General features: G+C 46.2%; 1 protein-coding gene and 1 non-coding gene across 4 annotated transcripts in view; both read right to left on the reverse strand.

Annotated features, from left to right (window-relative positions):
- The window catches only part of IQCA1 (IQ motif containing with AAA domain 1), a 187,133-nt gene that overhangs the window by 108,173 nt on the left and 52,069 nt on the right, over positions 1-26,891 (reverse strand). For all 3 annotated transcript variants that reach the window (XM_005902521.2, XM_070368542.1, XM_070368543.1), the window contains exon 6: positions 23,443-23,648. In XM_005902521.2, coding sequence (XP_005902583.2) covers positions 23,443-23,648 — 206 coding nt within the window. The remainder of the gene's footprint in view (positions 1-23,442; positions 23,649-26,891) is intronic.
- On the reverse strand, positions 13,304-13,376 carry TRNAG-CCC (transfer RNA glycine (anticodon CCC)). Its single transcript has one exon. It is a non-coding gene; the product is annotated as a tRNA-Gly (tRNA).

Here is a 26,891-nt window from a genome sequence, read left to right on the forward strand (position 1 = left end):
ATTATGTGGTAAAGATCCGGACTTGGTAAATGGTGGTTATTTATGTCACAGCTTTCCCTCAATTATAGTTTAAATCTTAATTTCACAGACATTTATCTTCAACTTTCATCATTTTGCTGATTTTCAAAATTGCCATGCGGTGCGTGCTAGAATCCGCCACTGCTGTACACTGCTTGCCACATCCCCACTCCACACCCTTCCCGCCCCCACCAACCAGTTTCCATTTGCTCTCAAATTGCTGCAACAGGCAAGGCTGAAGCCAGTTCTCCAAATGGGCATCCAAACCGCCAGATGGACCAAGTGATGCGGAAAATGGAACTCATCACATGGCTGCATGAAAAATAACCTCAACTACAGACATTTCACCCAGATCGACAGAACAGGAGAAATAAGAGGTGAGAATCATCCGAAAACGCGAAGTCTGAGAAACGAACGCGGCACTTGATAAGACAGGACTCACCAGCTATTTGTGAGCTCTGAGCATTTCATCACCTCCGAGCCAATGCTGGCACATCTCATGGGGATTATGGTGGGGGCAGTTCTGAATTTGCTCAGTCCTGTCTGACTCTGTGCGACCCATGGACTGCAGCCCCCCAGGCTCCTCTGTTCATGGAATTTTCCAGGCAAGAGCACTGGAGTGGGTTGCCATTTCCTCCTCCAGGGGATCTTCCCCACCCAAGGATCAAACCTGCAGTCTCCTGCTTAGCAGGCAGATTCTTTACCACTAGTGCCACCTGAAAAGCCCCTAAAAAGCACCTTGGAAGAGCAGTTCTCCTGGATTCCCTTACCTTCCTGCTCTCCACCCAGGTGCCCCTTCCCAATAAAGTCTTTTGCTTTGTCAATTAAAAAATGAAATAAATAAAGCAGAATAAAATTGAAAATAGGAAAATTTGAATAGGAACTCTGAATATGAAATATATTTATCAAATTTGAGATTTGTCAATAAATTAGAGATGGTTGAATATTTCTCAAAATCAAATGATACCTCCCCAGCACGAAACCTGGATCACCCCTGAAAAATTATGAAAGAATCTGAGAAGCCAGCCAGGCCCCCACCTCGCCAGAGAATTAGCCTTCTGAGTGATGATGCCTGCCAGCTGCTCCCGCATTGGAAATCTCCTGACATTTCTGACATTCTTCCAGCTTCTTCGATCGCTACCAACCTTAGTTCTTGACTTGGAAAGCATCACCCGCATGTTGCATACCTAGGATAATGGCCTCTGAGTCTCAGGCTCTTGAGTGGGACCTGCACCATCTCCTCCCTAAATGGGCTTCCAGGCAGGGTTCACAATGACTCTGAAACCACAGCCATACGTGGTTTGATCCCATACTGTTCTCACTTAATTTTCTCCCCAAATCCCAATCCAAACCCTTGGTCCATGACTGGGATTTCAATGTCTCTTTGGCCCTGAAGATATATTTGTCCCGCACATCTCAGAGCCTAAGAGAATAGCCCCTGACTGAGGCATCATGGAAGTGGGTCCCCACTGTGTCCAAGGCCAGTGGCCAACAGATCTGCCGCCTCCTCATCTTACACAGGGAGGTGGGAGGTAGCCCCCATTTTATTTTGTACAAGTGGTATCTGTCGCATAATCAGACCACCTTGCTGCCATTTCCTTTCTTGTTGTTTAGTCACTAGGTCACGTCCAACTCTTTTTAACTCCACGTCCTCTGCCAGGTTCCTCTGTCCATGGCATTTCTCAGGCAGGAACACTGGAGCGGGTTGCCATTTCCTTCTCCAGGGGATCTTCCCAACTCAGGGATTGAACCTGCGTCTCCCGCTTGGCAGGTGGATTCTGTGCTGCTGAGCCACCTGGGAAGCCCTGCTACTTCCTTACTGTGCCTGAAAAATGGCTTCAAGGTCTGGAGGCAGAAGCCAGGGATTGGGCACAGGAACTCTCTTGCACTCAGACGGAGAGGGGCTGGCCTGATCCGTCTGGAATGCCTGAGCATCAGAACTCACAGCAATTCAGGTGACCTCGTTCACACCTCATGAGCATCTCCGAGCAGCAGCGACCTCTTCTCGGAAGTCAGATGCTCTGCACAGGATGCCGATGGCTCATTATTTTAAACAGGAGGACATAAAATTCGGTGTAACTACAACCCCTTGCCCCAGTCAATTATTCTGGGGTGGGGTGGGGGTGCCGATGATGGAAGTCCACAGAGAAAAGCCCCAGTCCCATCCTGGAAAGAGCAGAATTCAAACGCAAACGGGCAGTCAGTCCTGAGCCCCCTGTGGTCTGTTTCACCCGTCTCACCAGTGCATTAGCATTCCTCTTCCTCGGAGGCCTTGCTTTAGACCAGTTTGGGTGTAAAATGGAAGCACAACTTGAATTTGCACTTGCGTTTCTTTAGCTGTTACTGATCAGAGGAGGCAATGGCACCCCACTCCAGTACTCTTGCCTGGAAAATCCCATGGGTGGAGGAGCCTGGTAGGCTGCAGTCCATGGGGTCACACAGAGTCGGACACGGCTGAAGCAACTTAGCAGCAGCAGCAGCAGCTGTTACTGACGTTGACTGACACTTGGATACATGCTAGGGGCGTTTGTGTAGCTGTCTCCTTGGTGGCTCAGTGGTAAAGAATCTGCCTGCAATGCAGGAGACCCAGGTTCGATCCCTGGGTCAGGAAGATCCCCTGGCAGAGGGTATGGCAACCCACACCAGTATTCTTGCCTGGAGAATCCAAGGGACAGAGGAGCCTGGCGGGCTACAGTTCATGGGGCTGTGAAGAGTCAGACACAACTGAACGACTGAGCATGCATGCACTCCTTACCTCTTGGACTCACTTATTAAGTAGAAATGATCATCGCGTGTGGGTTTGTTGCATGCAGGTTTACACAGCATTTCCACAGATGCCGTTCACAAATTGTTTCCATTTCATCCTTACAGAAATTCTGTGAGATGAGCCCTTCTGTCCATTTTGCAAAGGAGGGAACTGGAAAATGTGAGAGTTTATATGACTCTTCCAAAGGCAAACAATTCCTTCTGGGAAGAGCCAAGATGCTAACCCTGGGCTTCTGCCTAGATGCCCAGGATCCCCCTACTCACAGTCACTTACTGGCTTTGTCAAAAATCCTTAGACAATGGATTGCTTGTCTTCAGCTATCAAGTTTGCATTATAAACCTTTCATATGTGGGCTTCCCTGGTGGCTCAGATGGTAAAGAGTTGCCTGTAATGCAAGAGACCTGGGTTCGATCTTTGGGTCAGGAAGATCCTCCGGTGAAGGGAATGGCAATCCACTCCAGTATTCTTGCCTGGAGAATTCTACGGACAGAGAAGCCTGGTAGGCTGCAGTCCACGGGGTCACAAAGAGTCGGACAGGACTGAGCATTCAGGCATGCACTTTCACATGCATGGACCTTTCATATGTACACATTCAACCCCACAATTCCACTATTGGGAATCCCTACTGAACTAAAAGCAGAAATATTAAAGTTTTGTGATGCATTTTTTGTACTAGCAAAAGCTGTAAAAAATAAAAACTGTAATAAGAAACTGAAAATACTCAGACTGCAGGGAATGGTTATGTAACTGTGGTTAAGCCCCAGTGTGGAATCCAGCAAGGGACTAAGCTTCACCTGCTCCGCTTTAGCTTTTCACCACCAGCACTGAATAAATATTTAGGTGGATGAACACATTCAGTTCCATGAGGATGACTCGACTCTGTGTGAACAGGTGTTATTGTTTAGTTACTAAGCTGTGTCTGACTGTTTGCGACCCCATGAACTGTAGCCCAGGTTCCCCTGTCTGTGGAATTTTCCAGGCAAGAATACTGGAGTGGGTTGGCATTTCCTTCCCCAGGGGATCTTCCTGACCCAGGGATCGAACCTATGTCTTCTGCACTGGCAGGCAGGGTCTTCACCACTGAGCCACCAGGGGAAGTGCTAAGTGAACAGAGGGGATGCTAAAGACAGAATATGAAGGGGAAAAACTGGGCTGGGGAGCGATCTGGGTTATCGAAATAAAAGGGGATAGGACTTGTTCAGTTGCTAAGTCGTGTTCTATTTGCGACCCATGGATTGCAGCAGCCCAGGCCTCCCTGTCCCTCACTATCTCCTGGAGTTTGCCCAAGTTCATGTCCACTGAGTTGGTGATGGTTTAATGGCATCACCGATTGAATGTGGACAGGAGAGCCTCAAACAAGTGTGTGCTTACGTTTGCCAGGGGCAGGGGAAGGCAAGCACTGTTCATCTGGATTAGCTACGAGGCAGGGGCTAGAGGGAGGAGAACACTGATTTTTTTTCTGTGTATATTTCAGTATTATTTTACTTGTTACAGCAAATAGGAATCATGTTGATAATTAAATAAAACTATAAAGTAAAACAATTTATAATAAAAAATAAATTTTATTTTTGGTTGGCTTCCTTTCTGTCTTATTTTAGGGTTCGATTACTACATAGACCCTGTAATTTTAACAGTGGAAAAAACCTTTGTTTCTATAGTTGGAAAATTGTGACCTTTCTCCAGGGAAGTTAAATCCTGTTTTCTCCTGCTTGTTGGCTTTAGCAATTAAGGCAATCTAGTTATTGCGAGTGTATTTTTCCCATTCCTATTACTTTTTAAACTTAATTTATCACATGCTATTTATTCCCATCTATGTTTGTCGGTTCTGGGACTCTCTTCTTTATTTCACTGAGTTATGCTTGCACTTTGATATTAGTGTAAGGCATTTACCTTATTTTTCTTTATAATATTCTTGAAAACACAGTGCTATTTGTCCTTCCTTATTGTTCTTATTTCCCGATTTTAATCCTAATGACTTTAATAATTATGTTTTCAAGTTCAATAAATAATCCTGTTGGGATTTTAATTGAAATTGTGTCCTGTCTATAAATTACCCACAGCAGTCATGCCATCTTTCCATTTAACCAGAAACATGACGCGTCTCACCATTTATTCAAGTCTTTTAAAATTTCTTCAACATTTGTAGACGTCTTAAACTTCTTAAACTTTCATATCTCTCTCTTTCACAGTTAGTCTATCACTGATTTTAAAAAATATGTTTTTCTACTTTCTTAAAAATATCCTTCTTTCCTTTCAATGTCACTATACTGACAAAAATGTATACTATGGTATTAATTATTAGGCCCTGAGTAGGAAATGGCAACCAACCCATTTCAGTATTCTTGCCTGGAAAATTCCATGGACAGAGGAGTCTGGCGGGCTACAGTCTACAGGGTCCCAAACAGCTGGACATGACTGAGCGACTGAGCATGCAGGCACAAAATATTAGGGGACAAAAGCATCCATATTTCCCTTTCCATCTGTGGGACAACCAACCCGTAGTGTTTCCTCATTAGGTGCAGAGCTCTCTTTTGTTTTAAAAAATACTTGCTGTTTCATTCATTCACATACGCAGCGTTTAGAACTGTGTGCCAGATACTGTTCTGGGCACAGGGAAAAAGAGTAAACAAAAGATTAAACAAATCCTTGTTTTTTATTCAGCTTCAATTTTTATTATGCTAAGAATTAACTCTTCTCTGTTTTAGAATTTTTAAAATAAGAAGTGGGCATTCCACCTCATCAGATAGTTTTTCTGCATGATCTGAAATGATTATAGTGCTTTTCCTGATGTATATAATATTGCATTTTCCTACCACGGATCTATTTATATTACTGGGAATAAACACTCGTGTCTAATTTGGAAAGACTTGGAAACCTAAAGTCCTCTCTGAAATAACAAGTGAGTCAGAGAAGGCAATGGCACCCCACTCCAGTACTCCTGCCTGGAAAATCCCATGGACCGAGGAGCCTGGTGGGCTGCAGTCCATGGTGTCGCTAAGAGTCGGACACGACTGAGCGACTTCACTTTCACTTTTCACTTTCATGCATTGGAGAAGGAAATGGCAACCCACTCCAGTGTTCTTGCCTGGAGAATCCCAGGGACGGCAGAGCCTGGTAGGCTGCCGTCTACGGGGTCGCACAGAGTCGGACATGACTGACGTGACTTAGCAGCAGCAGGAGCAGCAGAGAGAGAAAGCAGAACACAGACAAGTTGGCTATGAACCAAGAAAACAATCGCAACATATACTTCTTCATCCTACAGCATAAGGAGTCAGTAACGTAAGTGGAAGCCTCTAGTCTCCCTTCTCCTCTCATGCACCGAGGGGAGTTCTGGGAGCAGAAACTATAGAAGCACATCCCCCAGGTGCTAGATGCCCACGGCCATGCTCCAAGGAGGTGTCCCTGGGTTGCCCCGAGAAGAGCCAGGCCTTAGTTGGTGGCCACAGGACACTCGCCCTCCTGGAGAGGAAAGGGAGCCACTTTACAGGGAAGGGGCATGACTCACTTTAGGTTTTGACAGGATGATCCCTGCTCTCTGGGTCCCAGACTCTGGGCCCATGCCTTTGTGCACCTCCTTCCTCTTGAGGGAGGCTGGGACTGGGACTGGCTTGGAGCTAGCACTACACACAAGCGTGACACCTCCAGCCCACAGCAAGGGACTGAGGCCCGTGGTCCGGCAGCCCAGAGTCGCTGACTGCTGCCCACAGCCCGGAGGGCGTGGGTGCAGATGAGACCCTGGGCTGCAGCCTTGTGAGACCCCGAACAGAGGACGCAGCTAAGCCCAGACTCCTACCTGCAGAGACCGTGGGAGCAGCACCACGGTGTGCTTTTAAGTCACTAAGTAGGTTTGTAAGTCTGAGTGATACTGTTATGGACTCAGCCATACGTCGTGAATACGCTGTCATTAACCCAAAAACAGATTTGGGGAGCCAGACTGGTTGTGGGGAGGACGGTTCAGAGGCTACTGCCTCCAGGCTGGGTGTGATGCCTCTTAGACCTCAGGCAGCAGCGAAGTCAGAGTCCTGGGAGGTCGGTGTATAGTAGAAGCAGTGTTAGTCGCTCAGTTGTGTCTGACTCTCTGTGACCCCATGGACTGGAGCCCTCCAGGCTCCTCTGTCCAAAGGAATCTTCAGGCAAGGATACTGAAGTGGGGTGCCGTTCCCTTCTCCAGGGGATCTTTCCAAACCAGGGATTGAACCCGAGTCTCCTACATTGCAGGCAGATGGTTTACTGTCTGCAGCCCTGGGAGGTCGGTGGGCTTGGGGCATATTTTGAAGCTAATGGGGTTTTCCAGCCGACTGTGTGCTGGGTGGGAGGTCGGTGGGCTTGGGGCATATTTTGAAGCTAATGGGGTTTTCCAGCCGACTGTGTGCTGGGCTGAGAGAAGACGAGGAGCTGGGGTGATGCTCAGAGACTGGCTGGGTGGGTTCTCATCTGCTGGGATGAGGGGCTGTTGGGCGCAGGGCTGAGGGGATGAGGTGCCAGCTTACTTGTGGACGTGTGGAGCTTGAGATCCCCTCCCCTGGTACCTCCGCCCCTACTCCTGTATGTCAGCGGGGGTACCGGGCGGCAGTGACATCCACAACTGGAGTTCTGGGGAGCAAACGACCCAGGTGGGGATTCATGTTTGGAGTAAACCAAACAAGAGATGGAATGGAACGCTGTGAGCTGGGATGAGGTTACCATGGATACCGAGAAGGGCAGGAATCGGAGGGAGGTGAGGGAGGAACCAGCGATGCCTTTGAGTAGCTCCTACCATATATTTTCTGTTGGATGATTTTTCTCCTCACTTTTCAGATTCCTACACTGCCATTTATGTCATGTAACCTGTATCGGCCTCAAGACAGGGCTGTAACCAATATCAGCCTCAAGACAGGGCATTTGTTGGGCAAAGCTGATGATTTCAGGAGCAGCAGAGCCCTCTTCAAGTCAGATGGCCTTTCCAGCTATTTCCTGCCCTTTCAGGCAAGGTCCTAGGGCCCTAGAAGGTAGATTCCATTCTCCATCAGCTGTTGGTTCTCTACTGTAAGCCGAAGGGCTTAAATGTGACGACCTTGGATCTTGGTTTAAAAATGCAGTGCTGGAGCTTCCCTGGTGGTCCAGTGGATAAGAATACGCCTGCCAGTGCAGCGAACACAGGCTTGATCCCTGATCTGGGAGGATTTCTCATGCTGCGGGGCAACTAAGCCCGTGTGCCACAACCCCTGAGCTCCAGAGCCCATGCTCTGCAACGAGAGAAGCCACAGCAATGAGAAGGCCAAGCCCTGCAACTGGAGAGCAGCCCCCGCTCCCTGAAACCAGAGAAGGCCCACGCACAGCAGCAAAGACCTGGAGCAGTCAAGAACAATATATTAATTAATTTTTGAAAAAAGAAAATACAATGTTATTTCTGGATAACCTGATCAAGCAATCACGTTGAAATGATCTGCAAAGAATCTTCCATAGCAATATACTCATTTTTTAAGCACTCTGTGCTCAGAACTTGCTATCATGATCTCTTTTAATCCCCCCAAAAGCCCTGAGAGGTGGCTTGCTTCTGTCAATATTTTTCAGATGAGAAAACTGAGGTTTGTGCAATTTCAGCAGCTGCCCCAGCAGGGCCAAGTGTGGAGCAACCAGAGAACCTGCCGGGTCGGCTGCCCTGTGGTACACTTTACCCAGACCCACGGGCAGAGCTGAGCTGATGGCCACAGAAAGCACACGAGTGGTTTAGGTTTCAGTAATAAAGCATTAAAATAAATCTGTAGACCCAATAAGGAAGCATTTAGTGGGAGCTAAATGTATAATGAAAATGGTATTTAACTGGAAATGAAGAAACCAGGGCTGCAGTCACCAATTAGAGGTGTGATTTGAGTTGGAGGAGCCTGAGCTGGAGGAGCCTGGTGAGTTTCCTTGTGTCAAATGATGCTGTTGAGCTAGGTCTGCTCATTCATTGTTAAAAAGTAAGTGTTGTGTGCCTATCAGACAATTTCTAAAGTCCCTTCCAGCTCTAGAAACTATAATTTATATGTGACAATTTTAATGGGGGATGGGCAATGTTAATTTCTTACAGAATATTCAATAATTAATGTTGCTTTCTTATAAAAATACCTTCGACAGAGCTACCTGCCTTCATATTATTTTATTTAAAGGAGCTTGAGAAGGAAGAACACCCACGCCTTCTATACTTCAGTTAGCAAACGTGAGGCTCCGAACACTTGGTAAAGTTCGGGCTGATTAAGAATTTATGCATATTGTCAAAAATTCTTGCACAAACGTGAAAAGGACCAGCTCTCGAGTCTGCAGTGATTTAGAAAGCAGAACTCCTAAAATGATAAATCTCCCCCCTGAGCTCTGACATCGAGCTTCAGCGGTCCCACCGTTTCAGATGCCCAGGACAGAGATTTATCTGTGTTTCATCAAGTATGAAAAATATATGGATGGAGGGGTTTCCGGCCGGCGCCCCCCTCCCCAAGTCTTCCAACCACCTCCATTAATGTCAGCAGGCTCATAAATTTCTCCTGCGTTCTAAAGAAAGCAGCTTGTGCCACCACACAGAAGCCTCCGAAAGTGTCACTTGCTGCCTATAAATTCACTTACACTCAATAAAGGCAATTGGCTACACATGGACTTAATTACCGTGGCCCTTGTTGGGAAACTGAGGGGTTCACCGTCTCTCAAAGGAGAGGAGAGGAGAGTAGTGTATAAATCGAGGTGGTGTCTCAGCTTCACTTTACAAAATCTGATTTATTCCTTGATGTTTCTACTTATTAGTGGGCTATTTATTAACAGTTACCGCTCCAGGAGGAAGCCTCCTTCTCGATCCCAAAGTACCACTGTTGCTCAGGCTTCACTCCTACGGGAACCTCCCTGCCCTACCCTGTGCTCACGTTTATTTTATTAAAAGGAACAATATATTACCGATAACATAATCGACTATCTAGGCTTTGATGACTCTTCTGTTGAGAAAATGATTAATATACTATATTTTCACCTTTTCTCTTGAATATTTATCTGTATAGAAAATTTAATATGCAAGAACAGACCACTTCAGGAACTAATGCAGAGAATTTTCTGTTTAAACAGATGCCCATCCATTTCTGTTTACACACCTGTCGTTTTAAAGCCCAGACACCATTCATTCACTGATCCTTCTTCAGTCAAAGGAGCCTCTGCCCTTCCTAACTCAGGAGTCCAGAAAGCTTAGGGAGGCAGACACAAGGGGAAGGTAAGTGAGCAAAATGTCCATGTTTACGTTCCAAATGCGGTTCCTATGCCCTACTTTCAAAGAGAATCATTTACAGACAGCAACAGAGTGATTACAAAAAAGGGAAGCTTTAGAGTTCAAGGTTAATTCTGAAGCTCCTCTGACCTGATTCTATCAAGTGACAAGTACCTGTTTACGAAATAAAGGCATGACAGTTCTTGTCTGGAGCAACACGCATGTTGACATCTGTCACCATATGACACAGAAGAGACGAGTCTGTTGAATGAAACCCAAAGTCTTTATATCTAAATGATAGCCTGTCCAGCCTTGCAGGGTATTAAGTGCCCATAAAGGCTCTCAAGCCATCCAACTTTCACAGTTAAGAGTGGCTTCAGCAGAAAGCCAGGAGATTTGGGGGCTTTCACATCTCCAGGATAATACTGGTTTAATTTTTTCAGTGATTCTCCGACATTGCTAGGGGGACTACCTACACTTTCCCTCCCCTGTGAAGGGCTGGCTGTGCCTCTAGCCCAAGGCTGTGTTAAGTTGCTCCAGTCGTGTCCGACTCTTCGTGACCCCGTGGACTGTAGCCTGCCAGGCTCCTCAGCCCATGGGATCTCCACACAAGAACACTGGAGTGGGTTGCCACGCCCTTCTCCAGGGGATCCTCCCGACCCAGGGATGGAACCCGCGTCTCCTGCATTGCAGGTGGATTCTTTACCACAGAAACACTGGGAAAGGCTACTCAAAGTATTATCCCAGGTCCAGGACTCTTAGTATCCCCCAGGAGCTTGCTAGAAATTCAAACTCGACACCAAAAACACAGGCAACAAAAGTGAAAACAGACAACTCGAAGCACGTGAAAGTAAAAGCTGGCGTGCCGCAGAGGAAACCATCAACAAAATGAACAGGCGACCTACGGAGTGGGAGAGAGGATTTATAAACCATGTATCTGATAAGGCGTTAGTATCCAAATGTATAAAGAACTCCTACAACTCAACAGCAGAAGATCCCCGGATAACCTGGTTTAAAAATGGGCAAAGGAAGTGAATAAACATTTCTCCAAGAAGACATACAAATGGCTCACAGGTACACAAAAAGATTACGCAACATCACGAATTAGGGAAATGTAAATCGAAGCCACAACGAAGTGTCACCTCACGTGTGTTGGGATGGCTATCATCAGAAGAGGAAAGATAAGTGTTGATGACAAGCATGTGGGGAAAAGGGAACCTTGTCCACTGTTGGGAGGAATGTAAATTGGTTCAGTCGTTATGGAAAAAAGTATGGAGGCTCCTCAAAAAAATGAATTAACACAGAGTTACCATAGAATGCAGCAACCCCACTACTGGGTATATGAAAGTGAAAGTGAAAGTCGCTCAGCCGTGTCCAACTCTGTGACCCCATGGACTACACAATCCATGGAATTCTCCAGGCCAGAACTCTGGAGTGGGTTGCCTTTCCCTTCTCCAGGGGATCTTCCCAACCCAGGGACTGAAGCCGGGTCTCCTGCATTGCAGGTGGATTCTTTACCATCTGAGCCACAAGGGAAGCCTAAAAATACTGGAGTGGGTACCTTATACATACATACATATATATATATACGGGTATATATCCAAAGGAAATAAAATTGGGATCTCAAAGTAATATACGTACACTGTGAAATAATAGAAAAAGTGTATGTTGGTCTCTGCCTCCACTTCCTGGCACAGGAACTAAATACCTTGGACTTTCCTGGGTGATAGAGTATTCTGTTCTAATGAGGTGATGCTTGGTGGCTTCTGAGTGGGGGCTGACCCCCAGAAAGACCAAGCCATGATTAGAAGCTTGGAAGTTTCAGCTCCACGCTCTATTGACTAGGAAGGCAGGAGGAATAAACAGTGAGTTTATGGTCGGTCATGCCTAAGTGAAGACGCCTCCATACAATTTCCCGAAGTCGGGGGGTTTGGAGAGCTTCTGGAGCTGCAAGGCTGGTGTCTGGAGGGGAGCATGGCAGCTGGTGCCCCTCCCCACACCTTGCCTGTGTATCCCTTCCATCTGGATGCCCACTTGTATCCTTTATCATTTCTTTTTTATAATAAACAAGTCAGTGTGTTGCCCTGAGTTCTGTGCGCTACTGGAGCCAACTGTCAAACCCAAGGGAGGAGTCCTGGAAACCCGGATTTACAGCCGAATGGTCAGCAGCATGGGTGACAACCTGGGGTTTGAAACTGACATCTGAAGCTGGAGGGAGCAGTTTTGCAGGGCTGAGCCCTTAACATGGGGCGGGGGGTGGCCTGAGGCTCTCTCTAGGGAGGTCAGAACTGCACAGAATCACAGGACACCCCAGTTGGCCCTGTAGAGAACAGCTTAACGTGTGGACAACCCACACACATGGGGAGTCAAAAGGCAGCATGGTCAAAGCGTGTGAGTCAAGGACACACACACAGGAGGAAATGTTTTCTTCTTTTACACACATCTATGTTCAATGCAGAGTACATCATGAGAAACGCTGGGCTGGAAGAAGCACAAGATAGAATCAAGATTGCCGGGAGAAATATCAAGAACCTCAGATATGCAGATGACACCACCCTCATGGCAGAAAGGGAAGAGGAACTAAAAAGCCTCTTGATGAAAGTGAAAGGGGAGAGTGAAAAAGTTGGCTTAAAGCTCAACATTCAGAAAACTAAGATCATGGCATCTGGTCCCATCACTTCATGGCAAATAGATGGGGAAACAGTGGAAACAGTGTCAGACTTTTATTTTGGGGGGCTCCAAAATCACTGCAGATGGTGACTGCAGCCATGAAATTAAAAGACGCTTACTCCTTGGAAGGAAAGTTATGACCAACCTAGACAACATATTCAAAAGCAGAGACGTTACTTTGCCAACAAAGGTCCGTCTAGTCAAGGCTATGGTTTTTCCAGTGGTCATGTATGGATGTGAGAGTTGGACTGTGAAGAAGGCTGAGCGCCGAAGAATTGATGCTTTTGAACTGTGGTGCTGGAGAAGACTCTTGAGAGTCCCTTGGACTGCAAGGAGATCACGTTTCTGTCAGCCAAGACGAGTAAGTTCTAGAGATCTACCACATGGCACGGAGCTAGAGTTTACAGTACTGCACACTTCACGTTTTTGCTAAGAAGGTGTAAGTGATATTACACGCTCTCAATACACGTGCAACAGTAAATCAAGGAAAGAATGGGAAGTAATTATAAAAAATTCAGACTCTTCCCACTGAGGACCTACTGAATCAGAGCTTCGGGGGTAAGGGGGATCTGTTCTGACAAGCTTTTCAGCTGATCTGCTCTTTTTTCTTTTTTTCAGGCCGTACCATGTGGGATGTGGGATCTTAGTTCCCCAATCAGGGCTTGAACCTGAGTCCCCTGCATTGGGAGTGCAAAGTCTTAACCACTGGACCACCAGGCAAGTGCCGTGAACTGCAGTGTGAGAGGCACTGCAGTCTGACCTGATGTTAATTACAGAGTTCAGCTGGACCTTCAGCTCAGCTCCGCACATCTACTGCATCCGCTGAATTGCAGGCACTCTGCTGGGTTCAGTGAGAACCTGAGGAAGACACCACTGCCCTGTCCCTTCCCCCGGAAGTTTGCAATCCAGAGGGAAACACTCAGGTTCGGTGGAGGGGACCTGCGGGCTAGGGGTGTGACCTGGAATAATCTGTGGACCTTAGAGAGACAGTCTGGCCACTGCACTTGCAGAAGAGCCTCAGGGCCTGTCTTTCCATGGGACTTGGTGCACGGACAAGCCTATAGCTGCTGGGTGCTCTCCGTCTGATTTACTGTGACGATGGACAGCAAAATATGCGATTTCACACGGGTGTGCACCCGTCCTGAAGGCCTCTGTGAGTAATGTCGAAGACCTTGATTTCTCATCCACCTCTTCTATGTCCCCCATTCAAGCTAATATATTTTCCAGCAAAGCCAACGGCAGAAAAAAAGCTCTTCACCTTCTCAGAGGAGTCACCCACACATGTTCATGTCTCTTCCACAGACCACAGCTGCTTTGGAGGATTTACTGAAACTATAACTACACAAGGAATTCGAAATGATGACCCGCAGTCACTCCCCCTGGCCATCCGTTTCCCTCTATCCTCCTGAAATCTCTTTTTAGTTTCTGAAAGGAACTCATGCTCAAAAGAGAAAACCCGGAATATAAAGGCAAAGAACAGACAGAGCCGTGGTTCCGTTCCCGGGAAGGTATCGATCATGAACATTCTAGTGGTTCTTTTTGATGTCCTGCAAAGTCCTCTGAATAATTCTGAACCTTCCCCTGAGGACCAATCGGGGTTTGACACAATGGTCAAGCTTCCGAAAGCCTCTGCTCACCCTGGCTTTAGTTCTGCCAGGAGCGACCCCAGCTTTTAGCCAAGCTACCTGACTGTCCTGAGTCCACTTTGTCACCTGCAAAATAACTGGAGTCAGCCAGCATTCTCAAATCCCACGGTTCCTCTGTGGCTCTCTCCTGTTTACCGACACAGACTGTCACCACACTCTGCAGAAAGAGGATCAGAGGCTGGCGCAGAGAAGGAGCTGGGAACAAGGAAAGCTCTGGGCTTCCAGGTGGTACCCAATGAGCAACTGGGCCATAGGCATCTGCCATCCTTTCCCATGAAATGACAGCGGGGTCCAAGACGTACAGGTCAGGGTTTTGGCTGCTGGGATGTTCATAAGGAGGACATGAGCTCAGTGTCTTGGGAGCTGCAAGGCTTTTGGAACCAAGGGACCTGAGTATCAATGGCCTCTCGTGAGTCACGGACTCCAAGAAAGACACTCAACTGTTCCCAGCCCTGGGGTCCCAGAAGAGCATCCATGGAAAGCATCTGGCAAGACCCTCCTGGAGGAGAAGTGGTAGGTGACACAGGTCCAGAAGGAGGGCCCAGCTTCCTAAGGAGTGAACAGTGATGGAAGTTGGTGCGGACCCAGGGGCTTAGGAGATCCCAGCCGGGGACAGCACAGCTGGATAGGAGAGATCCGAATGTCTTTACTGAAAGAGATATTCACTTTTCCAGGCTGATGGGAAACTCTAAGGGTCTGCCCTGCTCCAGACACCTTCCCAGCACCATTCTCAGCAGATTTCTGCTCGTGGCTGGGGAGGTCTACTGGGCAGTGAGAGAGGAGTCTATAGGACTGTCTAGGTCCACAGGCCTTAAAATCACAAAGCTTCATTTGCTGAATGGTACCCAAAAGGGCAAATTTTACTGCATTTAAACTCAATCTTAATCTTTAAAATAAAAAAAAAAACTAGCAAAGCATTCCAGGACCTCTTCAGGAAGAACGTGTATGTCCTGGTGATCTGCAGATGTGCTGCTCCTGTAGACAAGTCACATCCCGGCTCCCCACCCCAGGGACTAGAAGCGCATTCCACCCTGTCTAATTTTTGTTTGCCTGCCTTGTCATTATCCCCTCAGCTTTATCCCCACCCCCAGCCCCCACAGCCCTTCCGCCCCCGCCTCCACCACCAGCCAGTCCCTCCTGCCATCAGGAATGTAGCATTTTGAAAAGATGCTCGCGGCTGCGAATATAAAGGCCCAGACTCAGGAACGGAAACGCAGAATGCTTTGACTGTGGCAACTATTCCACATTGCAGGCTTGTATGTCTGAGAATGTGCTGGCTTTCCAATAACAGCATTGGCTGTTCTTGCTGCTATTGATATGATGGTGTCATTTAAAATAATTACTGAGGCCTGATCATGTGCCACACACTGTCCTAAGGGCTTTATACATATTATTCTGTTATCCCGTCTGTGAGGTCAATACTGTTAATACCCTCACTTTAAGAGGAGGAGAAAGAGGCACAGAGAGGTTAAACAACTGGTTCAAGGTCACACAGCCTGTAAGTGTTAGATCTGGGATCTGAACCCAGGCAGCCTGGCTCTCAAGACCACTCCTGCTCTGTTTGCATGATCTGCAGTGTACTTGCTTATGATACAGAGCATGATAGGTGCCCTCACATCATTAGACTAAATGGCAGAGGCATTTTATTTCCCAGCCAGGCTCACCCTGCTGAGGATGAAAATCATTTCAAGACCCCAGAGTCCTGCCTCTTTGCTATCACTTCTGATTGACCCAAAAGGGCGAATTTTACTGCATTCAAAGTCTATCTTAATCTTCAAAGCTATGACCAACCTAGACAGCATATTAAAAAGCAGAGACATTATTTGGCCAACAAAGGCCCGTCCAATCAAAGCTATGGTTTTTTCCAGGAGTCACTTATGGATGTGAGAGTTGGACCATAAAGAAAGCTGAGTGCCAAAGAATTGATGCTTTTGAACTGTGGTGTTGGAGAAGACTCCTGAGAGTCCCATAGACTGCAAGGAGATCCAACCAAATCCATCCTAAAGGAAATCAGTCCTGAATATTCATTGGAAGGGCTGGTGCTGAAGCTCCAATACTTTGGCCACCTGATGTGAAGAACTGACTCATTGGAAAAGACCCTGATGCTGGGAAAGACTGAAGGCAGGAGGAGAAGGGGATGACAGAGGATGAGATGGTTGGATGGCATCACTGACTCAATGGACATGAGTTTGAGCATGCTCTGGGAGTTGGTGATGGACAGGGAGGCCTGGTGTGCTGCAGTCTGTGGGGTGGCAAAGAGTCGGACAAGACTGAGCAACTGAACTGAACTGAATCTTCAAACTTAAAAAAAGATTAGCAAAGCATTCCAGGACCTCTTCAGGAAGAATGTGTATTTCCTGGTGTGTTGGCTTAAAAAGTGGAACAAGGCTATGTCGTTTATACCATTTCCAGATTCCTTAAGATTACACGGGTTAAGAGGAGTCTGCTAAGAGCCCAGGAGAAAAGCCACAGGGCCAGTCCTAGAGCTGCCACCCCACCCGGGGGTCTGTCTTCTCTCTAGATTGAAGGTGAGCTGGATGCCAGGCACAGTTTCAACAAATTAAGATGAAAAATGCAGGTGGGGAGATATGGTCCACATGGGACCATTTGCAAAGAAACAAAGGCCTAGAATCAGAGCTGACAGTCACTCAGGTGGCTCTGATGCCCGTGTGGGGAATGGGGGAAGAGACTGTGCATCTTCAATGACAAGAGTCCACAGTTCCATAGACTTCAAGGTTCTCCTTGAAGAGGTTGGATGAGGTCACTTCCAAGACTCCTTTATGGTACTTCAAAAGGAAGGTCAGCCACGGGATAGTGAAACTTAGATGACAGTTCAGGCAAAGTCCCAAGCCGAGAGAAATACCAGTTATAGCAAAAGATGATCTCAAAACAAGTATTCCCATGACTGTGTCATCCAATATGGTAGCCTCCAATGACACATGGCAGGGCTTCCCTGGCGGCTTAGTCGAAGAGAATCTGCCTGCCAATGTGGAAGACACAGGTTTGATCCCTGGGTCCAGAAGATACTCTGGAGAATGAAATGGCAAACCACTCTGGTATTCTTGCCTGGGAAATCACATGGACAGAGGAGCCTGGTAGGCTGCAGTCCACAGGGTCTGAAGAGTCAGACATGACTTAGCAACTAAACAATCACCACAAAAATGTATATAAATAACTATAGTTTAGAGATCACTTAATAAAAGAGACATCACAAAGAAAAGCATATGAATGACTGGGCACTTCACAAAAGAAATGCTACCAACAAAAAGACTGAAAGATTTTCCAACTCTTCCAAATCATACAATAAATGCAAATTAAAAGATTACCGAGAAGTCACTGTTCTCGTATCGATTTGGCAAAATATTAAAAATATAAAAACGGATTCATTAGCCAATGCATCTATCCAATAGAATGTTAAACAATCACGAAAGACCTCTTTTGGAAACTATTTTACACACAAAAGGAAATCCAATGTTAAATTTTTTAAAATTAGAAAAAAGATTCATAAAACTAATTAAAATATACATTATACATGAGAGAAAAACACTGGAGAGCAATTTGCCAAAAATTTTTATAGTAGGTATCTCTGTATACTAAAATTGTAGATTTTCTTCTTAAACTCAACCTTGTAAATTTTCTACAGTGAGCATGTATTACTTTTACCACTGAAAAAGGACTTCTTTTAAAATAATTTAAAAGTTGACTTGAGAAAGAAATCCTACTTTTGACGACTACCAGTACAGACTAAATGCGCTAAGAATAAGTATTCTAAATTATGGGAGTTTATATTAATTGTAACTTCTGGTCATTTTTTAGTTGTCACCGTGTGCCCTGTTGGAATTTATCCTGAGGATTGATCGATGTTTCATGTTTCAAAAGACAATATTTGCTTTTTATTTGTCTTTGATTTAAAAAAGCAAAGAAAAGGATTTTTATCAAAGTCAATCAGATAAATGTAATCCAATTATGAAAATAAATCCACCCTTGATCTTGCATTACTTCAAAAGAATGGGTCTTTACGTCTGTGTGAATTATACACAGCACACCCATGGGACCTGCTCTAACTTAGCCTCCAAACTGCCAGGTCAGCAACACCAGGCTGGAATGCTCTCAAGGGGACTGGCTGGGCTGGGAGCACTGGGTCTTCAAAGGAAGCCCAGAGCCAGCGGGAAGGGCGGCTCCCAGGAGGCATGGGGTCTCCCATGACCCTTCAGCATCTCAGATCGGGGAAAACTCAACTAGCCAGCCTCCAGGCACCCTAATCTCTCAACAGAAGAGAATTTCTAAGAGTGCTCTGCAGGTATTGTATTAATCTACTTTTTTTTTTTTTTAAACAGGGTGTTTTAACATTTTAATGTTTATTTTGGATTATCCCAAACTAACTTCATGCCTTTCTTTACTTTCTAATATATTTTCAATGAGGCTTTTAATTACTAAAATAATACTCATAAAAAAAGACATCTAACTGTACAGAAGAATATAAAATAAAAAGTAACATCGCTACATGAAGTATCATCACTTCAAGGCATATAGATGGGGAAACAACAGAAACAGTGAGAGACTTTATTTTCTTGGGCTCGAAAATCACTGCGGATGGTGACTGCAGCCATGAAATTATAAGAGGCGTGCCCCTTGGAAGAAAAGCCATGACAAACCTAGACAGCATATTAAAAAGCAGAGACATTACTTTGCCAGCAAAGGTCCACATAGTCAAAGCTATGGTTTTTCCAGTAGTCATGTATGGATGCGACCATAAAGGCTGAGTGCCAAAGAAATGATGCTTTCAAACTGTGGTGTTGGAGAAGACTCTTGAGAGTCTCCTGGGCAACAAGGAGATCCAACCAGTCCATCCTAAAGGAAATCAGTCCTGAATATTCATTGGAAGGACTGAAGCTGAAGCTGAAGCTTCAAATACTTTGGCCACCTGATGCGAAGAACTGACTCATTAGAAAAGACCCTGTTGCTGGGAAAAAGACTGAAGGCAGGAGGAGAAGGGGATGACAGAGAACAAGGATGGCATCACCAACTCAATGGACATGAGCTTGAGCAAGCTCTGGGGGATGGTGAAGGACAGGGAAGCCTGGCTGGCGTGCTGCAGCCCATGGGGTCACAGTCAGTCTCGACTGACCGAGTGACTCACCACCAACAACACCACTATTCTTGTCCCCAGTGGTAGCCACGCTAACAAAGTTTCTAGTGAATCCTTTCAAAAATTTTCCATGCATACACAAAGATATATTTTAAAATCCATGTATGAATGTATCTTTGTATATGTGGGTATAGATTATATATATTTTAGCTTATTTGGGGTTATAACTGTACACAGTGCTTTCAATTTGGTTATGTCACCTTGTAAACTGGATTTTAAAAGTTTATATAAAAGTAAAGAGGGCTTCCCTAGTGGTTTAGAATGGTTAAGTGGTTTTATGTATTTTATATATATATATATATTTATATATTTTAGCTTATTTGGCATTATAACTGTACAGTGCTTTTCAATTTTGTTATGTTACCTTTTAAACTGGATTTTAAAAGTTTATATAAAAGTAAAGAGGGCATCCCTGGTGGTTAAGAATGGTTATGTGGTTAAGCCTCTCCCTGCCAATGCGGGGGACACTGGTTCAATCCCTGGTCCAGGAGTCAGAAAGAAATGAACAAATAAGAATCTTTTTTTAAAAAGTAAAGAATTATTTCATCTGCAGGAAATGTATTTGCGCGCATCTGTTTTCTGAAGTCCTCAGAAAAGAGAAGAAAGTTGCTGATAAGGAAAGTTCACAAACAGAGGGCAGATCATCTTCGTTAACTATGAAAAGGAAGGTTTCAATTATAAACCAAGATGATTTAAACAGAAGGCAATTCTTTTGAAAGAGCTGCCTTTCTACCTCAATTTCCATGATTGCAGAAAACCATCCCGAGTGCATTTCCTCCAGACACAGTTATGTAATCAGATAAGAACGGAAAACCTCGGCCCTGCTGGTCTGCACAGGCCACTGCTTGGATGGGAAATGTGATCACCACCGTCCCTTCTCTGCAGCGGGCACAGTCCTCATGGGGCGTCCACTGCTTCAGGGGAGGGGCCCAGGGGTGAGCAGCTGGCTACAACACAGCAGGAATCATTACGGCCTGCCCCTGGGGCTAAATCTTGTCCATGTGTCACAGATGAGGAGATGGACTGCACGGAGAGGCTGAGCCACTTCCCGAGGCTGCACAGCTGTCCTCAGGCTCCACTGTGTGTGCTCACACAGACCACCTGCAGGAGGAACGGGGAGGGTGCCAGCAGAGCTCAAGGGGGAGACAGAAAGGAATCGCAGGGAGGCCCTGAGCAAGGGTGTCATAAAGAGGCTGAAGCTGAACAATAAGCTGGTGGTCCAGGCCAACGGGGAAGAGAAGAGAAGGCAGAGGAGTGAGGACATCGCCTGGACCTTGGGCCGCACCCTCCAAAGGTCTCAGACCAGGAGGGGATGAGTGCAGAGACCCGGGCAGAGACCCCGGAGGGCCTGGAGAGCGTCATGGACCGCCTGGGTGATGCGAGGTGTCTTCCTGTGCGAGAGGCATGTGACGGGGTTGGATGGAGCTGGGAGCAGGGGACCTGCTGGTGAGACAGCCCACTGGTCTCCGGAGGCCTGAGCTTGGCACCCCGGGTGCTCCTGGGGAACATGGGGCTTGGGAAGGACTCAGCATCCCAGCGGGATGAGGCCTGTTCAGGAGACGAGAGACCGGAATTGCGGCTGCCCAGGGACTCGCCCCGGCTCCCAGCGGGTGCTACCAGGACTGGTGACTTCGCTCTGCAGTCAGATGCCATGAGGGGACATTCATGTCTGCAGATATACTCAAAGTACATACTTTACCTTAAAGAGACTGTTTTAAATCAGAAGAGACTGCTACCTGTTAAGCTTTTCCTATATTGCGAGCGGGGGTTTAGTGGAGGGCGGTGGTGGGGCAATCTGAGAACAAGTGATTGGAATACTCAGTTTTGGTATTTGAGTAACAGAAAAACATGCTATTTTTAAAAATGAAACACTAACATCTTTGCTGGTAACTGTATCTTTTCTTTGATATATTTTCTAACAGCTTTATGGATGTATAATTAATATATAATAAACTGTTCCTGTTCATGGGGTTCTAGCAGTATGAATAATGGAGTGGTTTGCCATTCGCTTCTCCAGTGGAACACATTTTTTCAGAATTCTCCACCATGCCCTGTTCGTCTTGGGTGGCCCTGCATGGCATGGCTCACAGCTTTATTGAGTTAAACAAGCCCCTTTGCCATGAGAAAAGAGAAGGGGGCGGCAGAAGATGAGATGGTTAGATACCATCACCGACTCAATGGACATGAATTTGAACAAACTCCAGGAGACAGTGAAGGACAGAGGAGCCTGGGGTGCTGCAGTCCACGGGGCTGCAATGAGTTGGACATGACTGAGCAGTGGAGCACACACAAAGTGTTCATATTTAAGTGTAAAATTTGGTAAGTTTGAGATACCTATCTATCTACCTATCTATGTATATTTTATGTCTTCACCAAACCATCACCACAATGAACAGTGAGGAGGAAGCTGATAAAAGAGAACCCGTTTTGCTATAAAATATCCCTGAAAACACATATAAAGAGAAAAACTCACAAAAGTAATCAATTTTGAATTTTAAGAAATGATAAATATTTAAAAGCTCTATTTGGAAAGAAAGTTATGACCAACCTAGATAGCATATTGAAAGGCAGAGACATTACTTTGCCAACAAAGGTCCGTCTAGTCAAGGCTATGGTTTCTCCAGTGGTCATGTATGGATGTGAGAGTTGGACTGTGAAGAACGCTGAGAGCTGAAAAATTGATGCTTTCGAGCTGTGGTGTTGGAGAAGACTCTTGAGAGTCCCTTGGACTGCAAGGAGATCCAACCAGTCCATTCTGAAGGAGATCAGCCCTGGGATTTCTTTGGAAGGAATGATGCTAAAGCTGAAACTCCAGTCCTTTGGCCACCTCATGCGAAGAGTTGACTCATTGGAAAAGACTCTGATGCTGGGAGGGGTTGGGGGCAGGAGGAGAAGGGGACGACAGAGGATGAGATGGCTGGATGGCATCACTGACTGGATGGATGTGAGTCTGAGTGAACTCCGGGAGTTGGTGATGGACAGGAAGGCCTGGCATGCTGCGATTCATGGGGTTCCAAAGAGTCAGACACGACTGACTGACTGAAATGAACTGAACTAAACTGATTTATATAATAAAGGACTGAATTCCCCAGTCAAAACCATGTAACTCTGATATCGAACATTCCGAAAGAATCTTTGTTATAAAATTTAAGGATTATTGAGGAGATACTGTCTTAAGACCCCATACAGAGTTAACGCAAGAGAAGCTTACTGACTGTTTAGGTTTTTCTGAATCACTGTAAAGTAACTGATATATGTCAGACACCTGTTGCTGCATGGTAAGTCACCCCAACAGTCAGTGACTGAAATGACACACGTGACTGTGGATGGGGAGCCAGGTGTGGCTTAGCAGAATACCCGTGTCTCAGGGTCCCCGCCCCCTCAAGGCTGCAGTCAGTGTTGGCTGGGGCCGCAGCCTCACTGGAAGGCTCGCCTGGGGGAGAATGCCCTGAGTTCACACACGTGACTGTGGACAGGACTCTGTTCTTCTCAGGCTGGAAGGAGGCCCTAGGCTCCTTGCTGGCTGTTGCCAGGAACCTCTGTCAGTTCCTTCCAAGTGGGCCCCTCTGCTGGGCAGCACCTGACCACTCTCAGAGTCAGAGGGAGAAAGCACGTGAGGGATCGAGAGGCAAGCAGGACGGCAGGGTCGCCATTGCTTTTGCCACACTCTTTCCTTTAGAACTGAAGCTCCAGGTCTACATCACATGCAAGGAGGGGAGGGCATCACCAGGGGAAGAGGCGGGGTCCGCAGAGGCCATCCGCCTACCACGGGGATCTGTCGTTGTTCAGTCGCTCAGTCGTGTACAACTCTGCGACCCCATGGACTTCGGCACACCGGGCTTCCCTGTCCTTCAACTCTTAGCCTTTTTACTTTTCTAAAATGAAGCCAGAAAAGCACATGAATCTATATCAGAATATTTCTATGCTTAAAAATATCCCAGGACATCGCCCACCACAGAAGAGACCATCAGGACAGACACCCTGCACTCACCTGCATTCGATGAACCAATGACGGATCTGATCCTGAAGGTTCTCCTTGATGTCGGGACCTTCTGTGAGTTTCAGGTCATCCTTGATTGTGACCAAGGCATCTCTGTATTCCTCTTCATGCTTTATCTGCACCTTATTCCTCAGGTGGCACAGCCTGTCAGCCTGGATCATTGCGGCACTGACTTCATTAAACAAAGGAGGTGGATTCTGAAAATACAGGCCCAAAGCTTTGAGATCATGAAGGTTATAGTGCTGGTGAAAAATATTAGAGACTAGTGAAACATATCAATATCTTCAATAGTGTCTTACCCAAGGCCCTTAAGAAGTACAAACAGAACGAAAGAATCAGAACTTGCAGGAGAACTTGAAGGAGTGACTGGCCACCGTGGGGAGGAAGGATCAGATCACTTCATACATTTTCGAGAAACTAGCTGGGGGTGGGGGTAGGTAGCTAAAAAAATGCATATTTGGTAAATCGTTCAAAAATTATTCAAATTACAGAAAGTAAAGCTTTTCTAAATCTTCTTGGTTAGGGGGAGAGAAAAGAATATAGAGTAAGAAAGCAAGAACCAATGAAAGGAGTGGGTGTTCTGATTTCAAGGAAAAAACGCTGCCAGGATTTCCCTGGTGGTCCAGAGGATAAGAATCCACCTGCCACTGCAAGGGACGTGGGTTCAGTCCCTGGTCCGGGAAGATTCCACATGCTGCAGAATGTCTAAGCTCATGTGCCACAACTACTGAAGCCCTCACACCCCAGAGCCCGTGCTCCACACAACAGAAGCCATCACACCGACCGGCCTGCGCGCCACAGCTAGAAAGTAGCCCCTGCTCGCAACTAGAGAAAAGCAACACAGACCCACAGCACAGCCAGAAGTAAACACATAAAATTATGAAAGGATAAATCATGTTAACAACACAAGCTACCAATACTGCAAACGCATTGATTCGTAATATTTTGTGCTGGATTTTGTTGTCTTCTTTGCTCTTGATGTTAGTAGGTCTGTCTTGTCTGTGTGATGAAATGCCATATAATGCTGTGCTTCTGTGCGGATCTTCCCATGTTCATTCAGGTTAGCAGCATGAAGTCGGCTACGGGAATATTTACACCATAAGTCAGTTCAGTTCAGTTCAGTCACTCAGTCGTGTGCGACTCTGCGATCCCGTGAATCACAGCACACCAGGCCTCCCTGTCCATCACCAACTCCCGGAGTTCACTCAGACTCATGTCCATCGAGTCGGTGATGCCATCCAGCCATCTCATCCTCTGTCGTCCCCTTCTCCTCCTGCCCCCAACCCCTCCCAGCATCACAGTCTTTTCCAATGAGTCAACTCTTCGCATGAGGTGGCCAAAGTATTGGAGTTTCAGCTTTAGCATCATTCCTTCCAAAGAAATCCCAGGGCTGATCTCCTTCAGAATGGACTGGTTGGATCTCCTTGCAGTCCAAGGGACTCTCAAGAGTCTTCTCCAACACCACAGTTCGAAAGCATCAATTCTTCAGTGCTCAGCTTTCTTTATAGTCCAACTCTCACATCTATACATGACCACAGGAAAAACCATAGCCTTGAGTAGATGGACCTTTGTTGGCAAAGTAATGTTGTTGCTTTTCAATATGCTATCTAGGTTGGTCATAACTTTCCTTCCAAGGAGTAAGCGTCTTTTAATTTCATGGGGGCAATCAGCATCTGCAGTGATTTTGGAGCCCAAAAAAAGGTCTAGAAATGAGCAAGTACGACAGATGAAGGCTTGATTTACTGCTTTGATTTGACTGTGCAGACTTCCAAAGTGGTAGAGAAAATACAAGTGCAGATGCACATAAACGTGTGTCACGTCTGTGTCACACTGTGAATAGCACAAAAAATGGAGGTAATATTCTTCCAGCATTCAAAAACCATCATCTGATTCAGCAAAGGAGTCCCTGACTTAAAAAAGTTGGATGAGCGACGTTCTGGCATAGATTTTGCAGTTTCACTTTCACTTTCCTCATTAACACAAAGAAAAGTATCAGGCAACATTCATACTGAAATGACACTCATTTGTCAACTAAAACCACAGGCTGACAACAGATACATGGGTTTAGTAAAAATCGAGGAAGGTGCTCTGAGAGAATCCACAGCTATGTTGAATATGCAAGGAAGAGAAGTACATATTTCACTATTATTTGTAAAACTGCATGTACATATCTTATATCAATGACATGGTAATAAACATAGGTCTGAATACATATGCATGTGTTTCTTTCCAGAGAGTCATGGTTAAGCAATGTGCGGGAGATGTGGGTTCAATTCCTGGGTCAGGAAGATCTCCTGGAGGAGGAAATGCAACCCACTCCAGTCTTCTCTCCTGGAAAATTCCATGGACAGAGGAGCCTGGTGGGGCCTGGGCACATCCAAGATCAGAACTCAGTTGTCGGTGATGCCTTGGTCATCTGCATACCCCTCCACTGCCCACCTTCCGTGGGCCTTCCTTCCCAAACAGGCTATTTGGGATGGGATAGTTACAGAGCCCTCGGAATCTAGGGCAAAGCCTCTTGTTGTTGTTTAGTTGCTAAGTCCTGTCCTACTCTATTGTGACCCCATGGACTGCAGCCCGCCTGGCTCCTCTGCCCATGGGATTATCCTGGCCAGAATACTGGAGTGGGTTGCCATTTCCTTCTCCAAAGGCTGACCTCAGTTCAGTTCAGTCGCTCAGTCGTGTCCGACTCTTTGCGACTCCATGAATCACAGCACGCCAGGCCTCCCTGTCCATCACCAACTCCCGGAGTTCACTCAGACTCGTGTCCATCGAGTCAGTGATGCCATCCAGCCATCTCATCCTCTGTCGTCCCTTTCTCCTCCTGCCCCCAATCCCTCCCAGCATCCGAGTCTTTTCCAATGAGTCAACCCTTCGCATGAGGTGGCCAAAGTACTGGAGTTTCAGCTTGAGCATCATTCCTTCCAGAGAAATCCCAGGGCTGATCTCCTTCAGAATGGACTGGTTGGATCTCCTTGCAGTCCAAGGGACACTCAGGAGTCTTCTCCAACACCACAGTTCAAAAGCATCAATTCTTTGGTGCTCAGCTTTTTTCACAGTCCAACTCTCACATCCATACATGACCACTGTAAAAACCATAGCCTTGACTAGATGGACCTTTGTTGGCAAAGTAATGTCTCTGCCTTTCAATATGCTATCTAGGTTGGTCATAACTTTTCTTCCAAGGAGTAAGCGTCTTTTAATTACATGGCTGCAGTCACCATCTGCAGTGATCTTGGAGTCCAGAAAAATAAAGTCAGCCACTGTTTCCACTGTTTCCCCATCTATTTCCCATCAAGTGATGGGACCAGATGCCATGATCTTCGTTTTTGATGAGTTGAGTTTTAAACCAACTTTTTCACTCTCCTCTTTCACCTTCATCAAGAGGCTTTTTAGTTCCTCTTCATTTTCTGCCATAAGGGTGGTACCATCTGCATATC

The sequence above is a fragment of the Bos mutus genome, chromosome 3, assembly GCF_027580195.1.
Source record: "Bos mutus isolate GX-2022 chromosome 3, NWIPB_WYAK_1.1, whole genome shotgun sequence".
NCBI classification, from domain to species: Eukaryota; Metazoa; Chordata; class Mammalia; order Artiodactyla; family Bovidae; genus Bos; species Bos mutus.